Raw genomic sequence first — 15,360 nt, 5'->3', positions numbered from 1 at the left:
CTGGCTAAATTTCTACATATTGCACCTGAGGTCTTTGAGGCTGCTACATTTGTACATAAGTGGCTAATTATACGAGTAGATGAGCCGTTAGTCGAGGTGAGCTTGAAATGTTTCATTGAATCGGGTATGTAGTTAGGGGAAACTTTGTCTGTACGGTTGATATAATCCTATCAAGTTGGAGTTAGCCAATTTTTACTAAAGAGTTACGTCTTGAAAGAGGATAAACGGGTGATGATAGATGAACAGTGGGGATGGCCCGATTCCTGATGTGGGAGTAACGTAAATTCGCAGAAAACAGAAGAACGAGAATCCTAAGTGGTGAGAACCTGTTCTGGTATTCATAGAAATACACCGTTTCTCCCCAAGATTGTCGTCATTTTTCCAGATTTTTATTGTTCACATTTGCTGAAGTGGTTCATTTTGGCCAAAAACCCAAATATTTTTTATCCGAAAACTTGTAAAGTCAAAAATGAACATCGAGGAGAATTATTTTTGTTCCCATAGAGATCCATTTGGAGAGAAGGTTAAATGTGTCCCAAAATTTTTGAAGACAGCAAAATATTCTTCTGATCAAAGAACTTTCTCGATTCGAAAATACAGATGAGAGGAGAGTTGGATGCTCCAAAAGTTTTCAGCAATCAGCGCTAAAACGCGAAAATTTATGTCGAAAAGCAAGAATTTTACAATTATTTCAGCAAAAGGCAGCAATTTTTGGGAATCATTGGCATAAAATTATATTTTCCTCAATTTTTTGTCGAAAAAGCGAGACTTTTTTTGCAACTTTTTGGTAAAGAAACAAGACAAATTCTTGGCCATTTTTAGCCATTTCTGGCAAAAAAGAGAGACTTGGGTAATTTTTGGAAAAAGGGTGAGATTTTCTAGTAAAATTTAAAAAAAAATCTGTATGGCAATTTTATCAAAAAAACAAGACTTTTTGACAATTATTGTCAAAAAATGATACTTTATCAACATTTTAGTCGAAAAAGCGCGACTTTTTGGTGGTTTTTGGTAAATGTACAACTTTTGGGTAATTTTCGGGGGGGGGGGGGGGCGAGAATGTTTAGCAAGAAACGAGACTATTTGACTATTTAGACGAATGACGAAATTTTTTGCTATGTTTGTCTGAAATTAAAACTTTTGAAAAATAAAAATGTAGTTTTATGAAAAAATATTTTTATATTAATTGAAAACTTGTGAGGGAAAAATCCTTCAGTGACCAAAACGTTGATAAATACCTAACCAAAATTTCTTGTACGAGCTCTGACTTCATCCAAAACAATCAATCGGTTTTAAGTGGGAAGATTGATTAAATGTAGCAAGACGAACCGGTTGCAACCAGTTTCATCGATTCCCTCGATGTTTATAATTCTAAATTTTTTTACATTCAAAAGTATAGGTAATAACACTTTTGAAAAGCTGAAAAAAAATTTACAGAGAAAGAAATATTGGATTAGTAATTTATAAGTACATATCTTGTTTAAATGAAACCGGTTTCTAATTGATGTTCAATACTTTATTATTGTTCTAAATTATGTGAAATATTATAAAACCACTTAAGAAAAATTTGAAAACAGAATCCAACGTTGGACTAAAGAATTCATACAATTACATATGTACAAAGAATACCTGAATCAAATGTAAGAGAAACCGGTTGAAATCGGTTTCACTGATTTTGAAAAAATTCAAATTTCAAGATTTTTCATCATCAAAACCAATAGATTCAGTACCAACACACCTAAATATTGATCGTCTTTTAATCATCAGACAGACTGACAAAGTCATCCAAAAATCAATCAATGAAGGAGGGGGGTATTGGTCAAATGAAATAAAAACCACTTAGAACCAGTTTCAACTACTCAGAAAAAGTACATCATCTTGGATTTTTCGCAATCAAAAGTAATAATAACCCATTTTAAAAATTGAAAAAATTCATCAAAAAGATGACCTATAAGAATACCACGATTACAGAAACCGGTTTCCATTTAAATTTCTAAATCGTTGCAAATTATGCACAAAATATGTACAACAACACCATTTGAAAAAAGTGAAGAAAGAAATTGTTGTGTATAGCTGAAAAGCATGTACATTTGAAACATCAACCAAACACAATCTGAACCGGTTGGAACTGGTTTCTGCATTTCTAAACGTGTTCAAAATGCAAAATATTTAGAATGATGACTAAAATTTGAATAAAAAAATGATGAAACTACAACCAAAAAAAAAACATTCAGTGTACATTATCATGTTTAAAATAAACCGGTTTCTAACCCAAATTTGATATAAATAATTATATAGCTATCATGCGACATATTTTTGAACAATTTCTGCAAAATTTGAAAACTGAAAGGCATATTGTAAGAAAAACTTGCATATTTGTCCAAAAAATCATTCAAAACCTGTTATAATCATTCATAAGTTCCAGTTGAAACCGGTTTCAATACATCGTCGTCGTCGTAGTCGCGCTCCTTTACAGGAGATAGCGTATATGTCCATCTATATTAGCCGGTATCTAGCGTATCTAATTGTTTCTTTCAGGGTCTTGCAGGGGGAGTTGGCCGGTGAGTTTGTTGTTAACAGTTCCGATCGTTTCCTGCCTCTCGTCGATCTTCCTTGGATTTTCCCCTGTACCGCTAGCATGAAAATACCGTTTTCTCGTATTTTATGAGCTAAATACTTTAGCTTTCTGTTTTTGATGTCTTCAACTACGACTTTCCGCTCCTCTCCTATTCTTGCTAGTACTTCCTTGTTGGTAACGAAGTCCTTCCATGAGATCCGTAGTAGCCTTCGATAGCACCACATCTCAAAAGCGGATACTTTCTTCTCGCATTCTGCACTCATGGTCCATGTTTCGCAGGAATACTTCAGAACGGTCCATACGTAGCATCGCATAATTCTCTTCCTCAGATCAATACTCATCGTTTGATTTCCCAGCACATTGGCAAGGTTGTTGAAAGCAGTCTTTGCCATTCCAATCCGTGATTTGATTTCTTTATGATCTCTACCATCGTTGTTTATCAGTGCTCCAAGGTACCTGAATTGCTTTACATTTTCAATTTCTTGTGATCCGATGTTGATTTTGACCTCTTTATCATCTCCTTTCGTAAATCTCATCACCTTGGTCTTGCCTGCATTTATTTTCATTCCATATTTTAATCCAGCACTGTTGATTTGGTTGATCATTTTCTGCATCTTGATGTTAGCGCTTTGCTCCCAGTACAGGTTCTTGATTATTTGCAGGTCTTTGTTATCGATATTGTATTTTTCCAGGATCTCCAACATCTTCTCATGGTTGACACGATCAAATGCTTTTTCATAATCGACGAAGCAAGCAATGATTTCCCTATTTGCATTCAGTGCTCTTTGAATGATCACTTTCAGCAGGGCAATTGCATCTCTCGTCCCTTTTTTTGCTACAAAGCCATATTGTGTTTCACTTAGATTTTCATCTATCTTCTTTTCAATTCTGGCATTTATGATGGAGAGTAGTAGCTTCAGTGCGTGGCTCATCAGTGCGATGGTTCTATATTCAGAGCATTTTTGCGAGTTGTTCTTTTTTGGTATTGGTACAAAATTTACTGCTTTGAAGTCCTTAGGCAGAGTGCCTTCATCGTATATCTTGTTCATTATCTTCAGCAGCTCTGGTGTTAAATGTTTGATCAAGTCTGCTGGTATGAGATCTTCTCCCACTGCTTTGTGGTTTCTGGCTCGCTTCACAGCATTCCTCAGCTCCCACATTTCAATTTGTGGTGCCTCTTCTGTGGATGAAACTGCAAATTGAGCCGGACGTGTATCATCTCCATACAGTTCTTGTATATAGCTGATCCAGACCTCTTCAGTTTCTTGATTGGTAACACAGTACTTTCCGTCTTTTCCTCGCATATATGCTATTCCACTTCTCCTTTTCTTGTGGGTGGCCATCATCTGCTTCACTTTGGTATGCATTTCTCTAGAGTTGTGCCTTTTCTCCAGATCTTCTATTTCTTGACACTTCTCCTCATACCACTTGTTTTTGGCCATTCTGCACATTCCCATGATCTGATTATTTATCACTGTGTATTCATTACTTGGTCTGTTTGCTTGTCTTCGTTCTTCCATCAGATCCAGTATCTCTTGAGTCATCCATGGTTTGTGTTTTCTTCTTCCTTTGAATGGAATAGACTTACTTTTCTGCTGCTGTTTTAACCTTTCGCTTCCATGTTTGCCACTTTTCTTCGATACCTTGTTCTTCTTCCAACCTGTCTTCCTTTTGCTTTTCCAGTTCTTCTTGGAATTTCTTTTGAACTTCTTTTGATTTGATTTTTGCAATGTCAAGTTGTTGGTATCGTTCTTTGCTCTTCTTCTGGCTCTTCAAGACTAGCTGGCATTTTGCAGCCAGTAGTTTGTGGTCAGAGTTGCAGTCAGCACCAGGATATGTGTGACAGTTCTTCACTGTGTTCCTGAATCTTCTTTTTACAAGTATATAGTCTATCTGGTTTCTGACTCGATCTCCAGGACTGACCCAAGTGTATAATCTTCTTTCATGCTGCTTGAACCAGGTATTGCATATTACTAGATCGTGTCTTTCAGCAAACTCTACGAGCATTTCACCTCTTTCATTCTGCTCTCCAAGTGCGTATCTCCCTGCAACTTGGCTGCCATGATCCTTCCCAACTTTGGCATTGAAGTCTCCCATCAAAAACACAACATCATTGTTTTTCGAGCATCTCATCACTTCTTCTAGGTCGTTGTAGAAGTTGTTGATTTCTGCTGTACTGCTTTCCGCTGTTGGCGCATAAACTTGAATTATCACCATTGGTTTTGGCTTGACCTCCAATCTCACGAGTAGTATCCTCTCTGATTTTGGAATTATGGCACTGATTTTATCGCTGATTCTGGTATGTATTAATATACCCACACCTTGTTCGTGTGTGTCTTTCCCAGCGAAGATCATTTCATAATTTTCATCTACCCGGTATCTACCGTTTCCAGTCCATCGGGTCTCACTTACTCCTAACACGTCGATTTGCAATCTCCTGGCTTCTTTAATTACACTAGCAAGTTGTCCAATTTTATACAAAGTTCGTACATTCCAGGTTGCGACGTTGATGTTGTTCCGCCTTGTTTTAACTCCGCGTATTCTTAGCACCCTATCCGGCTGCCTTGGCGGATGAGGATCAGCCTGACTGAGACTTAGGGCCGTTGCTAAATTGATGTCCATATAATTCTAGGGAAATATAATGGTGTTGGTTTCCCGTTGCCTTCCACCATGATTTTCTGTTGGGGTTTACTCCCTTAGCCGAATTTGCCAGTTTTTAGGCGCTGGTATTCGCCTACTCACTCTGAAGCTCTTGCGCTTCCCTGGGGCTGGAACGAGTGAGTTGTTGGTGTTCTGCAGCTCTTATGCATTCTTGTTTGTAATCCGGATTTATGTAGAGGCTTGGCCTTCGACTTGCCACTCCTCCCCGTCGTTCCACCAACTGGAGAATTCTGCTTTAGCCATGTTTATCGATTCCGAGTCCATCGAACAGCAACATGTTACCACCCCGCACGACGTGGACGCGCAGAATACCCCTGGTGTTGTCTTCGCCTTCTCATCTGTCCTGGGGGACTGGCTCCTCTTGATGATCCGAGCTACTACCTAGAGACTACCTCTAGCGACAACAACCTGTGCCCTCGCGGAGCTTCAATACATCAAAAAAATATATAATCGAATGTTATGAGAATTTCTCCATTTTTAGAACATTTTGAGTAAAATGATCCCAAATATTATAACCAGTTTCCTGCACTGAAATTCTCGAAAACCGGTTCAAAAATCAAATAAAATTTTAAAAACTTTGTCATAGCAATTTTTATGATTTCCGTCACATCATTCCTCCAACAAATCTTCCATCTCGTCAAAAATACAACACTACGAAGCCAGCAACCAGTTACAACCAGTTCTATAATTTGAAAAAAAAAATCGTAATTTCGTATCCGAATTATAGATTATTATCAGCAGCATGATCATCATCCCAACGAGCAATTTTTGCAGCAGAAATTATACTTTTGGAACCGGACAGAGCGTACACGTGAACATTGTACAGTTCAGTACATACTCGTACATGTATGTGTATTATTAGTACTCGTAGGTAAACTGCGCAGTAAACCGAGTTTCGCATACCATTAAGATAATACATCCAAGTTCGCATTCATTATGAGAAAATTCCACCTCTCGACGACGATTATATTCTCTCAGCAGTTTCCATATTTTTAAACGCGGTATAATCGCTTATCAGAATTGCATTAATTTTTCCAACAACAACCAATACTGTACCTCTGATTTCTTATCTAAATGAATTTTTCATCCGTCCGATTGTCTCGATCGATTAATACACAAATACCAGGAATCCTTCAAACGCTTTAATATTTCAGTAAGTTATAGGTAAATTTCCATTCCTTCTTTCTGTAAAAATAGAGCTTAAGAAATGCACCTTTAATAAAAAATTTCTACTACGTGACTTTGGTTATGACCGCGATGTACGAGTAAAAATTTACATGCCACCGACGAAGTAAAGGAAAGGACGTTTGGGTACAATTTAATTACGGTAAATAGTCTCAAATCGATAATACCCCGTTAACAAGGACTCGTAGGGTAGGTAATTTATTGTTATACCGCTTTGAAAGAGGACGTTTTCGGCAACAATACATCAATAAAATATTCTACTCGTTACGTAATCCATTAAAGAGTAGATGGTACATTGGGATAGTCGATAATTCAATCTACCTTTGTATACTTTTACTTTGCATATCGCCGATGGGTTTCCAAGAATCACTCGCCTCATTGAAAAAATAATAAAAGAAGAGTTGCACAGCAATTGGTACACTTGACAGTTAACACACCTATGAAGATTTCCTCGTTTTTCGTATCAATTACCTACGTGGGTAGTAGGATGGGTTTACTTATGTGATATGAAAATGCAGAAAATTCATCAAGGACACTCGAAGCTGAGAAAACAACTCCAGACATCCTATTATAAAATAGATTATCAAATGCATGGAAAATTTCAAGGTTTTACGAGCCTTTTAAACAGGAAATTTGACACATCCCATTCATCATTTTCATCCTATAACGTATCTTCCTGTTCAACTTGTCATGCGAGAAAAAAGGTTTCAAATTTTTGGCATATTTGAAGTTTTAGTTTTTTTTTCATCGTTCACGTGAACCAAAGAAAGTCGCAATAGAATAGGATCTTGCTCCAATTCAATTGTACGTATAAATCGTCTGGCAAAGTACCATTATCAGCGTTGTTGTGGGCGTTATCGCGAGATAATGTTGGAAAAATTCAACAAGTAAACATCACGTTTTATCCGGGTGATAATTTTTTCAGTTCCCTCGATGATGCTTACAGCTTTATTGTCCATCCCATGGTTCCTTGTTCGGATAAAAATTATAGAAAATGAGAACAAGCCGAATATTATTTTATTGTATAATGACAACTTGTTCAATGTACACGTAATTATATCGTCGCAGCGTTAAATATTTAGTTGAAAAATAACAATACCAAATTCCTCCCACTTGAGCCCTCTAATGAATGAGAAAAACACCCGAGCTTTTAACCACTGTAGGAGTAAGAACATAATTCTCGAACATATACGACCAAGTAAACTTATTCGTATATCAAATTTCCGGTAACACGATACGAAAATTTTCCGAAAAAAAAAAACTCAGTCTGGGTATTCGAAAAATCATACTTAAACAACACCGGTTATTTTAGGTACCTGGCTGATACCAACATTGATTTTTTTTCTCGTTCAAATTTCTAATTAACGTTTGTCTAGTTTTTTTTCTCTCTCCATCGCCCGACTGAAACGTAGATACCACGTAGTTAATTTCGACGTTGAAAAAATTTTCTCATTATTTACGTAAGTAGTCGGATCGATAAAACAACCCTTTTCTTTTCTAATCTACACACCGACGATGAATGAAAGAAAAACACAAGCAAACACCTCTTTTTTGATGATATAATAGGACGAAAATTTATTTTTATTAATGTTTCGCGTCGACTGGCGAGCTCGCTATTTGATTTTGCTACGTACGTCTTCATTTATATTTCCCTTTTGCCATCAATTTTTTATTACGAATCGCTAAAAATTTTTAACGATCGTAACGATATTTTTTTAGCTTGTAATTTTATTTCTTTTAAATTGGTTTTTGGTTGTTCCTAGTCGAAGTACTCGTCGGATATTTTTTTTTAAGCGACCTTGAACTTTAAATTATTATTTTCCTGCACTTGTGTTTCAATGCGCTTACACGTTTTTTTTTCTACAAGTTTGAGCAAGTATACGAATTACAATACGATGAGGGTGTCAAGTTTGCGAGCCCTTTTGATGACGAGTTCATCTTTCGTGATGTATTTTTGTACAAATATTTGTGGGGAAAAAATGAGAACAAGGTAACGAAGCAGAAAAAAATTGTGCATTTTTTTCATTTCCATTGAACCTACGTACCGAATACTTTTATACATTTAGAAAATTAAAACCCATCGAAACGTTTCATTATCGAGAAAATTTAAAAAATTGATTCAGCCTACGCTATTTTTCATTCAAAAGCGTTATTTCGACGAGTATACTTTACGAAAATTAAAAATTATCAATTCAATTAAATTATTGTTTAATTAAATTCACCAAGATTAGTAAAAATGGTACTTTGAATTAAATAAAAGAACGGAAAGTGAAATATTCAATGCGAATTTAATATCATTTTGACTATAAAAGCTCAAACAAATTACAGGTATAAAAATTCGAATATTTTTTTTCACCCGATGAATGAACGAATGAAAAATCCATTTAACTTGACACAATAGGCATAGAATTCTTTTACATGTGAAAAGAAATTTATAATTGGGAAAAAGATACAGGTGGTGAGAAGGGTAAGAGGGAAACAACGCCGAATTACCCTTCAAAAAGATGAAAATAGGTTGAAAGACAAACCCACTTGGATTGTATTCGAAGCAATTTCTCTTTGACGAAAAAATTCACTCATCGAGTAGAATAAGTGAAGAAACAATGGTCTGAAAATTAAGTAGAAAAAATTTATGAAATTAATGAGAACCACTAAAAATATCTGAACAAAGAAAATAAGTATATAACTTGTGGAATAGAAGAGGGGAGCAAGTGAATTAAGATTAAGTTCATAAATGCTTAACTGTCTTGATTCGAAAAATAAAAAATGAATAATAGGTATCTATGTGAAACTTGACGACTTTCGTTCGTTCAAAAAATTCAAGCAAATTGAAAACATACATGTTTTTCAACACATATTTTAACGATATTTACGTAGAAAATTAATTCAATTTACATTAAAATGAGTGATACTAACCATCAAATTGATTTTAAAAAACTGGTTTCCTAAAGCGAATCACAATCGAATCACTTTTCCTACACATCGATTCACCCTGTAGATTATTAATGAATCAAGAAAATCAATTCAAACGAGCTTATGAAACTTCCAAATGCTTTGAATGATGTTCAAACCAAAATTGCACTTTTTGAAATTCTCAATTCCTTGTTCCTTCAAACGTTGATTTTTGTATTTCGAGTATACGAATATACCTAAACTGAAACAATAAAAAATTTCAGCTACCCGGATGCAAAATTCAATGTTATGAAAATGTTCAAAATTTCCAAAATATACATTTTCCAATTTGATTTTGCAAAAAAAACAACAGCAACATCAACAATAACAATCATGTAGGTAACACTTTGAAATTGCGAAAAATTTGATTTGGAAATTACGACTTTAGATAAACTTTTTTTTTTTACTGTCCTACTGTTTTGAGGCTCACTTCCAGTTCAATTTCACCCATCGCTCTTCCCTTCAAATGGTTGCGTCTATGGGCACTTCAATAAATTATTTATGGAATCCCAGTTTTCAAATTGTAGATGAATCTAATTCAATTAATATTCATTCAATTTTTTGCATCTGAATAAAAAAAAATTCTCTATACGACGAAAAAAAATTACTCATTTCCGTTCAGCAAAGATGCCAACAGTATTTATCTCATATTGCTTCATTTCTTATTTTTTAAATAAATATTGCAGAAAAATAGCAAAATAATAATAATAAATAAGTGAAGTATTATGAACGAACTCATTATACGAGACAAATAGGAGAAAAGCTACTAAAAATATAATATTTTCTTCGAAAAAAATGTATCATTTACTCATTAATCAATATAATACGTACGATATAAAATAAAAAAAATAATTTAAAATATTTTTCTTAGCATCACGAAAAACAATCAAAACAAATTGTTGCCAAAAAAATTGAATTTACAGAGCTTGTCGAGCCTGGTAGGGGATTTAAGAAAATGTACCTCATGAACGTATCCTCACATTGCTCTTGTAAACCGCCCTTTTTTCCGAGTGAAGCTCAGTGAAAAAAGGAAAATTTGAAACACAGCACGAAAATTCGCAGAAAAAAGAGGACAGCTCTACAAGATGATGAGAAATTCTTCAAACTCCCTCTCTCTCTTTTCTCTTAAGGCTCCCAACATCACAAAACTTCTGGTAAAAGAAATAAATAAGCAAAAAAAAAATCAACTGGGAGGAGAGGAAAATGACATTGAATGTACATAGCTTCTTCTTCTTCTTCTTCTTCATGGCCTCGTCTCTATCCACTGCTGTATGACTGTCGAGAGAGGGTGGGGCAAAGGGGACAGTTTGCCCCAGGCCCGCGATTCCTGGAGGGTCCGGCAAAATAAGGGCTCGTGATAGCATCGTTTTTTTGCCTCTCGAAGTATATCCTTCAAAAAAAATCATTCCAATTCTAAAATTTTAAAAGCAAAAAAATAAACTAATCGTCCTCCTTACATAAAAAAAAATATCGTTTTTATGGCTCTCGAAATACAAATTTTCAACAGCTTTCGTCCTCGTTTCGTACGTGTTTTTTTCTAAAAATGAAAAAAAAACATCATTCAAATTCTAAAATTTTATTTCAAAAGCAAAAAAATAAACTCTTTGTCCTCACATGAAAAAATATCGTTTTTATGGTTCTCGAGATACAAATTTTCAATAGCTTTCGTCCTCGTTTTCTACGAGTTTGTTCTAAAAAAAAAATATCATTCTAATTCTAAAATTTTGAAAACCAAAATGTAAACTCCTCGCATTAAAAAACCTAGTTTTTAGGCATCTCGAAATGAAAATTTTCAAAAGCTCTCGCCCTCGTTTCGCTTGAGCCATTTTTTTTTTCGTTTTGGAATAAACAAATTTCACATTTGAGGCCTTCAAAAATCCAGAAAATAAAATAAAAATTTGCGTAAGTCATACACAAAGTATTATATTAATTGACAAAATTTAAATTTTTCTCGCGCATCACCAGACAAATTTTCAGTCGACACCACCTCCCCCCACCTCCTCAAAAATCTCAATATATAGTAGGGCGGGTCGAAAAAAAACGTAGGTCTCAGAATTTTCTGAAATTCACATAATATGTGGTTCCTTTTGAGTTGAAACCACCCCAAAAAAATTTTTAGCCCCCCGCGGCACCTTGGGGCTGAGCCACGTGGCCTCAAAGTGGGGCCATTTTAGCTAAAAATTCACGTTTTTCAAGTTCAAAGCTCAAAAATCGATTTTTAAAATATACGGGTAGCACTCAATTTGTAGAGTTTGAGATGCTGAATCTCCCTGTGGAGTTCGTTTTTTTCTCGGTGGTCGCTTACGTCGGCACCAAGTCCTTGAAAGTACAAAAATGGCTGATTTTAAGGTGTCAGGAAAACGTTTCCGCGAATTTATGCCCAAATGGTGTTTTGTAGGGGGACATATCAATGTAGTAAGTTGTATATGTAGTCGAGGGGTTAAATTTAGAGTCATCAATATGCCCTCAGATCGCTGATAGGGTACATGATTCAACTTTTGTACAACATTTTAGGATTTCATCAATTTGAAAATTTCATCAGATTGCTTCTACCTACTTCTTTCATGTTTTCAAAAGAATTTTCATTTCATTTTTAAAAATTTCAATTTTGAATGACATATGTATCTTGGAAGTATACAAAACCTTCTTTGAAAAATGTGAAAATACTTACTCAATTCAAAAATATAAAAAAAATGATAGGTCTTCTTTTAATGAGCTCTCTCGAATTGAAAAACTAAAATAAAAACACGAGATGAAAGAGAAATTTTTCCGAAAATTTCCAGTTGTGTGTCAGGATTTTTCTGAGCGATAATTTTGATACAGAAATGGAAAATTTTGAATAATTTTTCAATTTTTTTAAAATTTTCATTTCAACTTTGTAGGACTTCACTACAGAAGGAGTGACTTGGCTTAGAGGGCTGAGAATTCGCAGGCTAATATTCAAGCATACTTTACATCGTGTAATTTCCCATTTATGTGCAGTCCTCAATTTTGGGCCAAGTTTTGTAAATTCTTATCCAACATTTTTTGTTCTGTTGTTGTTGTTGTTGTTGTTGTTGTTCTTTTCAAATAGCAATTCAGAATGGTTCTATAATCGTTCTTCAGTGCTCTACAATTTGTTTTTTTTTTTTTAAGTTCAAACATAATTTCAGTCCTTACTGTTTTCTCAATTTTTACGAAAAAACAGTTTTGTGATTTTTTGGCCATCTCGTTTATCAACATTGAAAAGCTGGACATTTTCCTCGGAATCACCATTCCATTGAAATTGGATTTTCATTTCTGTTCAGGTGTTTTAAATCCACTTCGGTACAACCGGTTTTAATGCCAACTTTATTGAACGAGTTACATTGCATATTATTTTTCCAAAGAGAAAAGTTGAAGTGAAAATTGATGGGTAATTTTTTTTAACCATAAAAAATCGTCTAATAACTCTTTCATGGATCAAAACCGGTTTCTTCAACTTTATAACCAGTTTTTTAAACCTCGAGAAAGTAACGATAGTGAACATTTCACACCCTCATTATTCATTCCACTCGAAAACCCCCACCAAACTTCGTCTCTCGAACGTTTCAAAACGTCCCTTTCTTTTTCACCCATTTCTTCCCTGCAAATAGCAACCGTATCCGGCTTCTTGTTTTACCGGCAGCAGTCATTTCGCATGTCGGAAATATTTACTATACCTCGCTTCCTTGAACCCCCGAGACATGAGCAATTTCTCCCACTTGAAAATAGGTTACAAAATGTAATATTCGTTGTGAAAATATACACATAATGATTCCGTATATTGAAGTTCAAGGTGAGTCAAGGTTGGTAAATAGTTTTCCACCGGCGTGTTGGTAACGCCTACAAAATAGGGAAAAGTGTCTCGATTCTTGCATACACCTTTCGTGCCCTTTGGACGTTAAAAAAAAATCGTTTCGTACTTAAATGTTCTCGCTTAAGTTACGATTTATTCGAATAGTCTTCACCGACTCGTTGAGTAAGCAGCCGGTGTTTTTTTTTCACTCATTTAGTATACCTTTATTACGAGTATATCTTGTTCGCGTGTTTTTTTCTTTAATGAATGATATTACGTTCGAGCTTAAATGCCATGATGCTAAGGTACTTGTAGAATACGTTGCCAAAAAAATATATCTTAATCGTAATTTTACTTACTGCTTATTTTAGTACCTAATAGTATAATTGAAACACTTGGTAAAAAAAATTTGACGTTTAATTTATGTTTTTTTTTCTTTTCTGTTTTTAGGTAAGTGTCAAGTTACTGCTGTATTTATGCTATGTTTCGATGACCACATTATGGGCATTCGGTAGAGTAATTATTCGAAATGAAATTACGAGCACGTATTGTTTCATCAGGTCAGTAATCTCGAGTAAAAATTTTTACGGTTATTGTGGTCACTGGTCATGATGGTTGGAGATAAACGTGACCGGAATTCGGTATAATTGTATAAATTTTATCGCGATCGTGTTAGCTTATTTGATGCCCGAGGTGGGAAAATTCTTGCCGTTTGCAAATCACAACTCTGGATCTACTATAAAAAAAAATGCCTTCTAAGTATAACGGATGTCGGATTGACCATTTATTGAAGTGGGTGCAGGTGATGGCGATGAAGATCTCGAATGACATTAATATTGAACTTGAGGAATTGATCGCTGCAAAAAATACGCGTATTACCGCGTTTCAATCGATCACAATTATGGCTAATTTTGCAAATCAATTAAAATCTGCCGAATGGTTCTCAACGACCGCGACCTTCCAATAAAAACTTCGTCCGGTTTAATATGCTCGTTGTTATTCGAGTTATTAATTTTTTTTCTGCATACGTCGCACTTTAATTTTTCTATAATCGTGTTTAAAGCATTCTCGCGATGCATTTGCGTCAATTCATTTGCATATTCCACACCAGTTCAAGGGGTGATGAAAAATATCCGGCGCCATTGAATTCGTCTTCTCGTGTCACAAATAAGATGGAAAAAACACATCGACATCGATAGATTTTTCGTTTTAGGTCTTCGGGTTCGAAATTAAACGTAATTTCTTAATTTAGAAGTTTTCGAAAAAAAATTTAACGGTTGGATTCGTTCGGATTGATTTTGCTACGAGTCGATTAAAAATGATGAGATGGGAGATTACAGTGGTGATTTGAAGTATTATGGTATCGTTCGCTAGACTAACTCTGAATCTTTTGTCGACTCGAAGAATAATGATTAGTGATGATTAAGCTTAATTTTCATCAAGTTGTTCTGTTTTGAGAGACAGAAAAAAATTGGACCTCGGACAAAAGAATTGGAAGATATTGAAAACGTATTTTGTTCTGAAGAAGAAAAAAAATGAAAATTAGCAATTTGAATTTTATTACAAATTATTGTCGATTTATTTGCGACTCTATGGGATCATCTTTTTTGAATTTTTTGTCATCAAATCGTTTACAATTACGACCGAAGGAAATTCCATAAATTGTAGTCTTATAGTAGTCATATTCAGTAATCAGTGATTCAATTCACTTGACTCTTTGATCTTTCACAATTGTGCCACCGAATCGTTCGTTGAAATTTACAATTAATTCTGAAGATGAGATAGAGTACCTAATCAGTTATCTCTCTTCTATTCTTTAGAAAATTAAAACCAAAATAGAAGAAATTTCATGTTGACTAGATATTTTTCTTGAAATTAATTGAATTATGTAGGTACATACCTTAGATTATTTCACCCACCTAAAATGAATCATTTTCAATTTTCAATCGTAAATTAATCATCATAGTGATTCAATTTATTACGGAAAAATGATGTGGTAACTGTGTGTTTGGTATGTAAATACGAACATCAATGTAAATTTGCGCTATTTTGAGGAAAAAGTGATGGCGCCACTTCGAAAATATTTTCATTTTATTGGAATTTGACGGATATTAATTTTGAAAATACATAGATTTGTTGATGAACTGGGTGATTTTTTGTTTCCCCTGTGTCTACTAAATTTTTCCAAGAC

The 15,360-nt window shown here is 34.7% G+C and overlaps 1 protein-coding gene across 5 annotated transcripts in view; it reads left to right on the top strand.

Annotated features, from left to right (window-relative positions):
* LOC135831196 (facilitated trehalose transporter Tret1-like) overlaps positions 1-15,360 on the top strand; it is a 143,286-nt gene that overhangs the window by 24,579 nt on the left and 103,347 nt on the right. Inside the window, exon 1 of one of the 5 annotated variants that reach the window (XM_065343626.1) lies at positions 13,320-13,474. The exons of the other annotated variants lie outside the window; for them this stretch is intronic. Within the exon in view, the coding sequence (XP_065199698.1) occupies positions 13,433-13,474 (42 nt within the window). The 5' untranslated portion in view covers positions 13,320-13,432. Of the gene's footprint in view, positions 1-13,319; positions 13,475-15,360 lie in introns of those variants that run through there. 5 annotated transcript variants of the gene reach the window in all.

This window comes from Planococcus citri, chromosome 1, assembly GCF_950023065.1.
Source record: "Planococcus citri chromosome 1, ihPlaCitr1.1, whole genome shotgun sequence".
NCBI classification, from domain to species: Eukaryota; Metazoa; Arthropoda; class Insecta; order Hemiptera; family Pseudococcidae; genus Planococcus; species Planococcus citri.
This window is presented reverse-complemented; position numbering and strand designations above follow the sequence as displayed.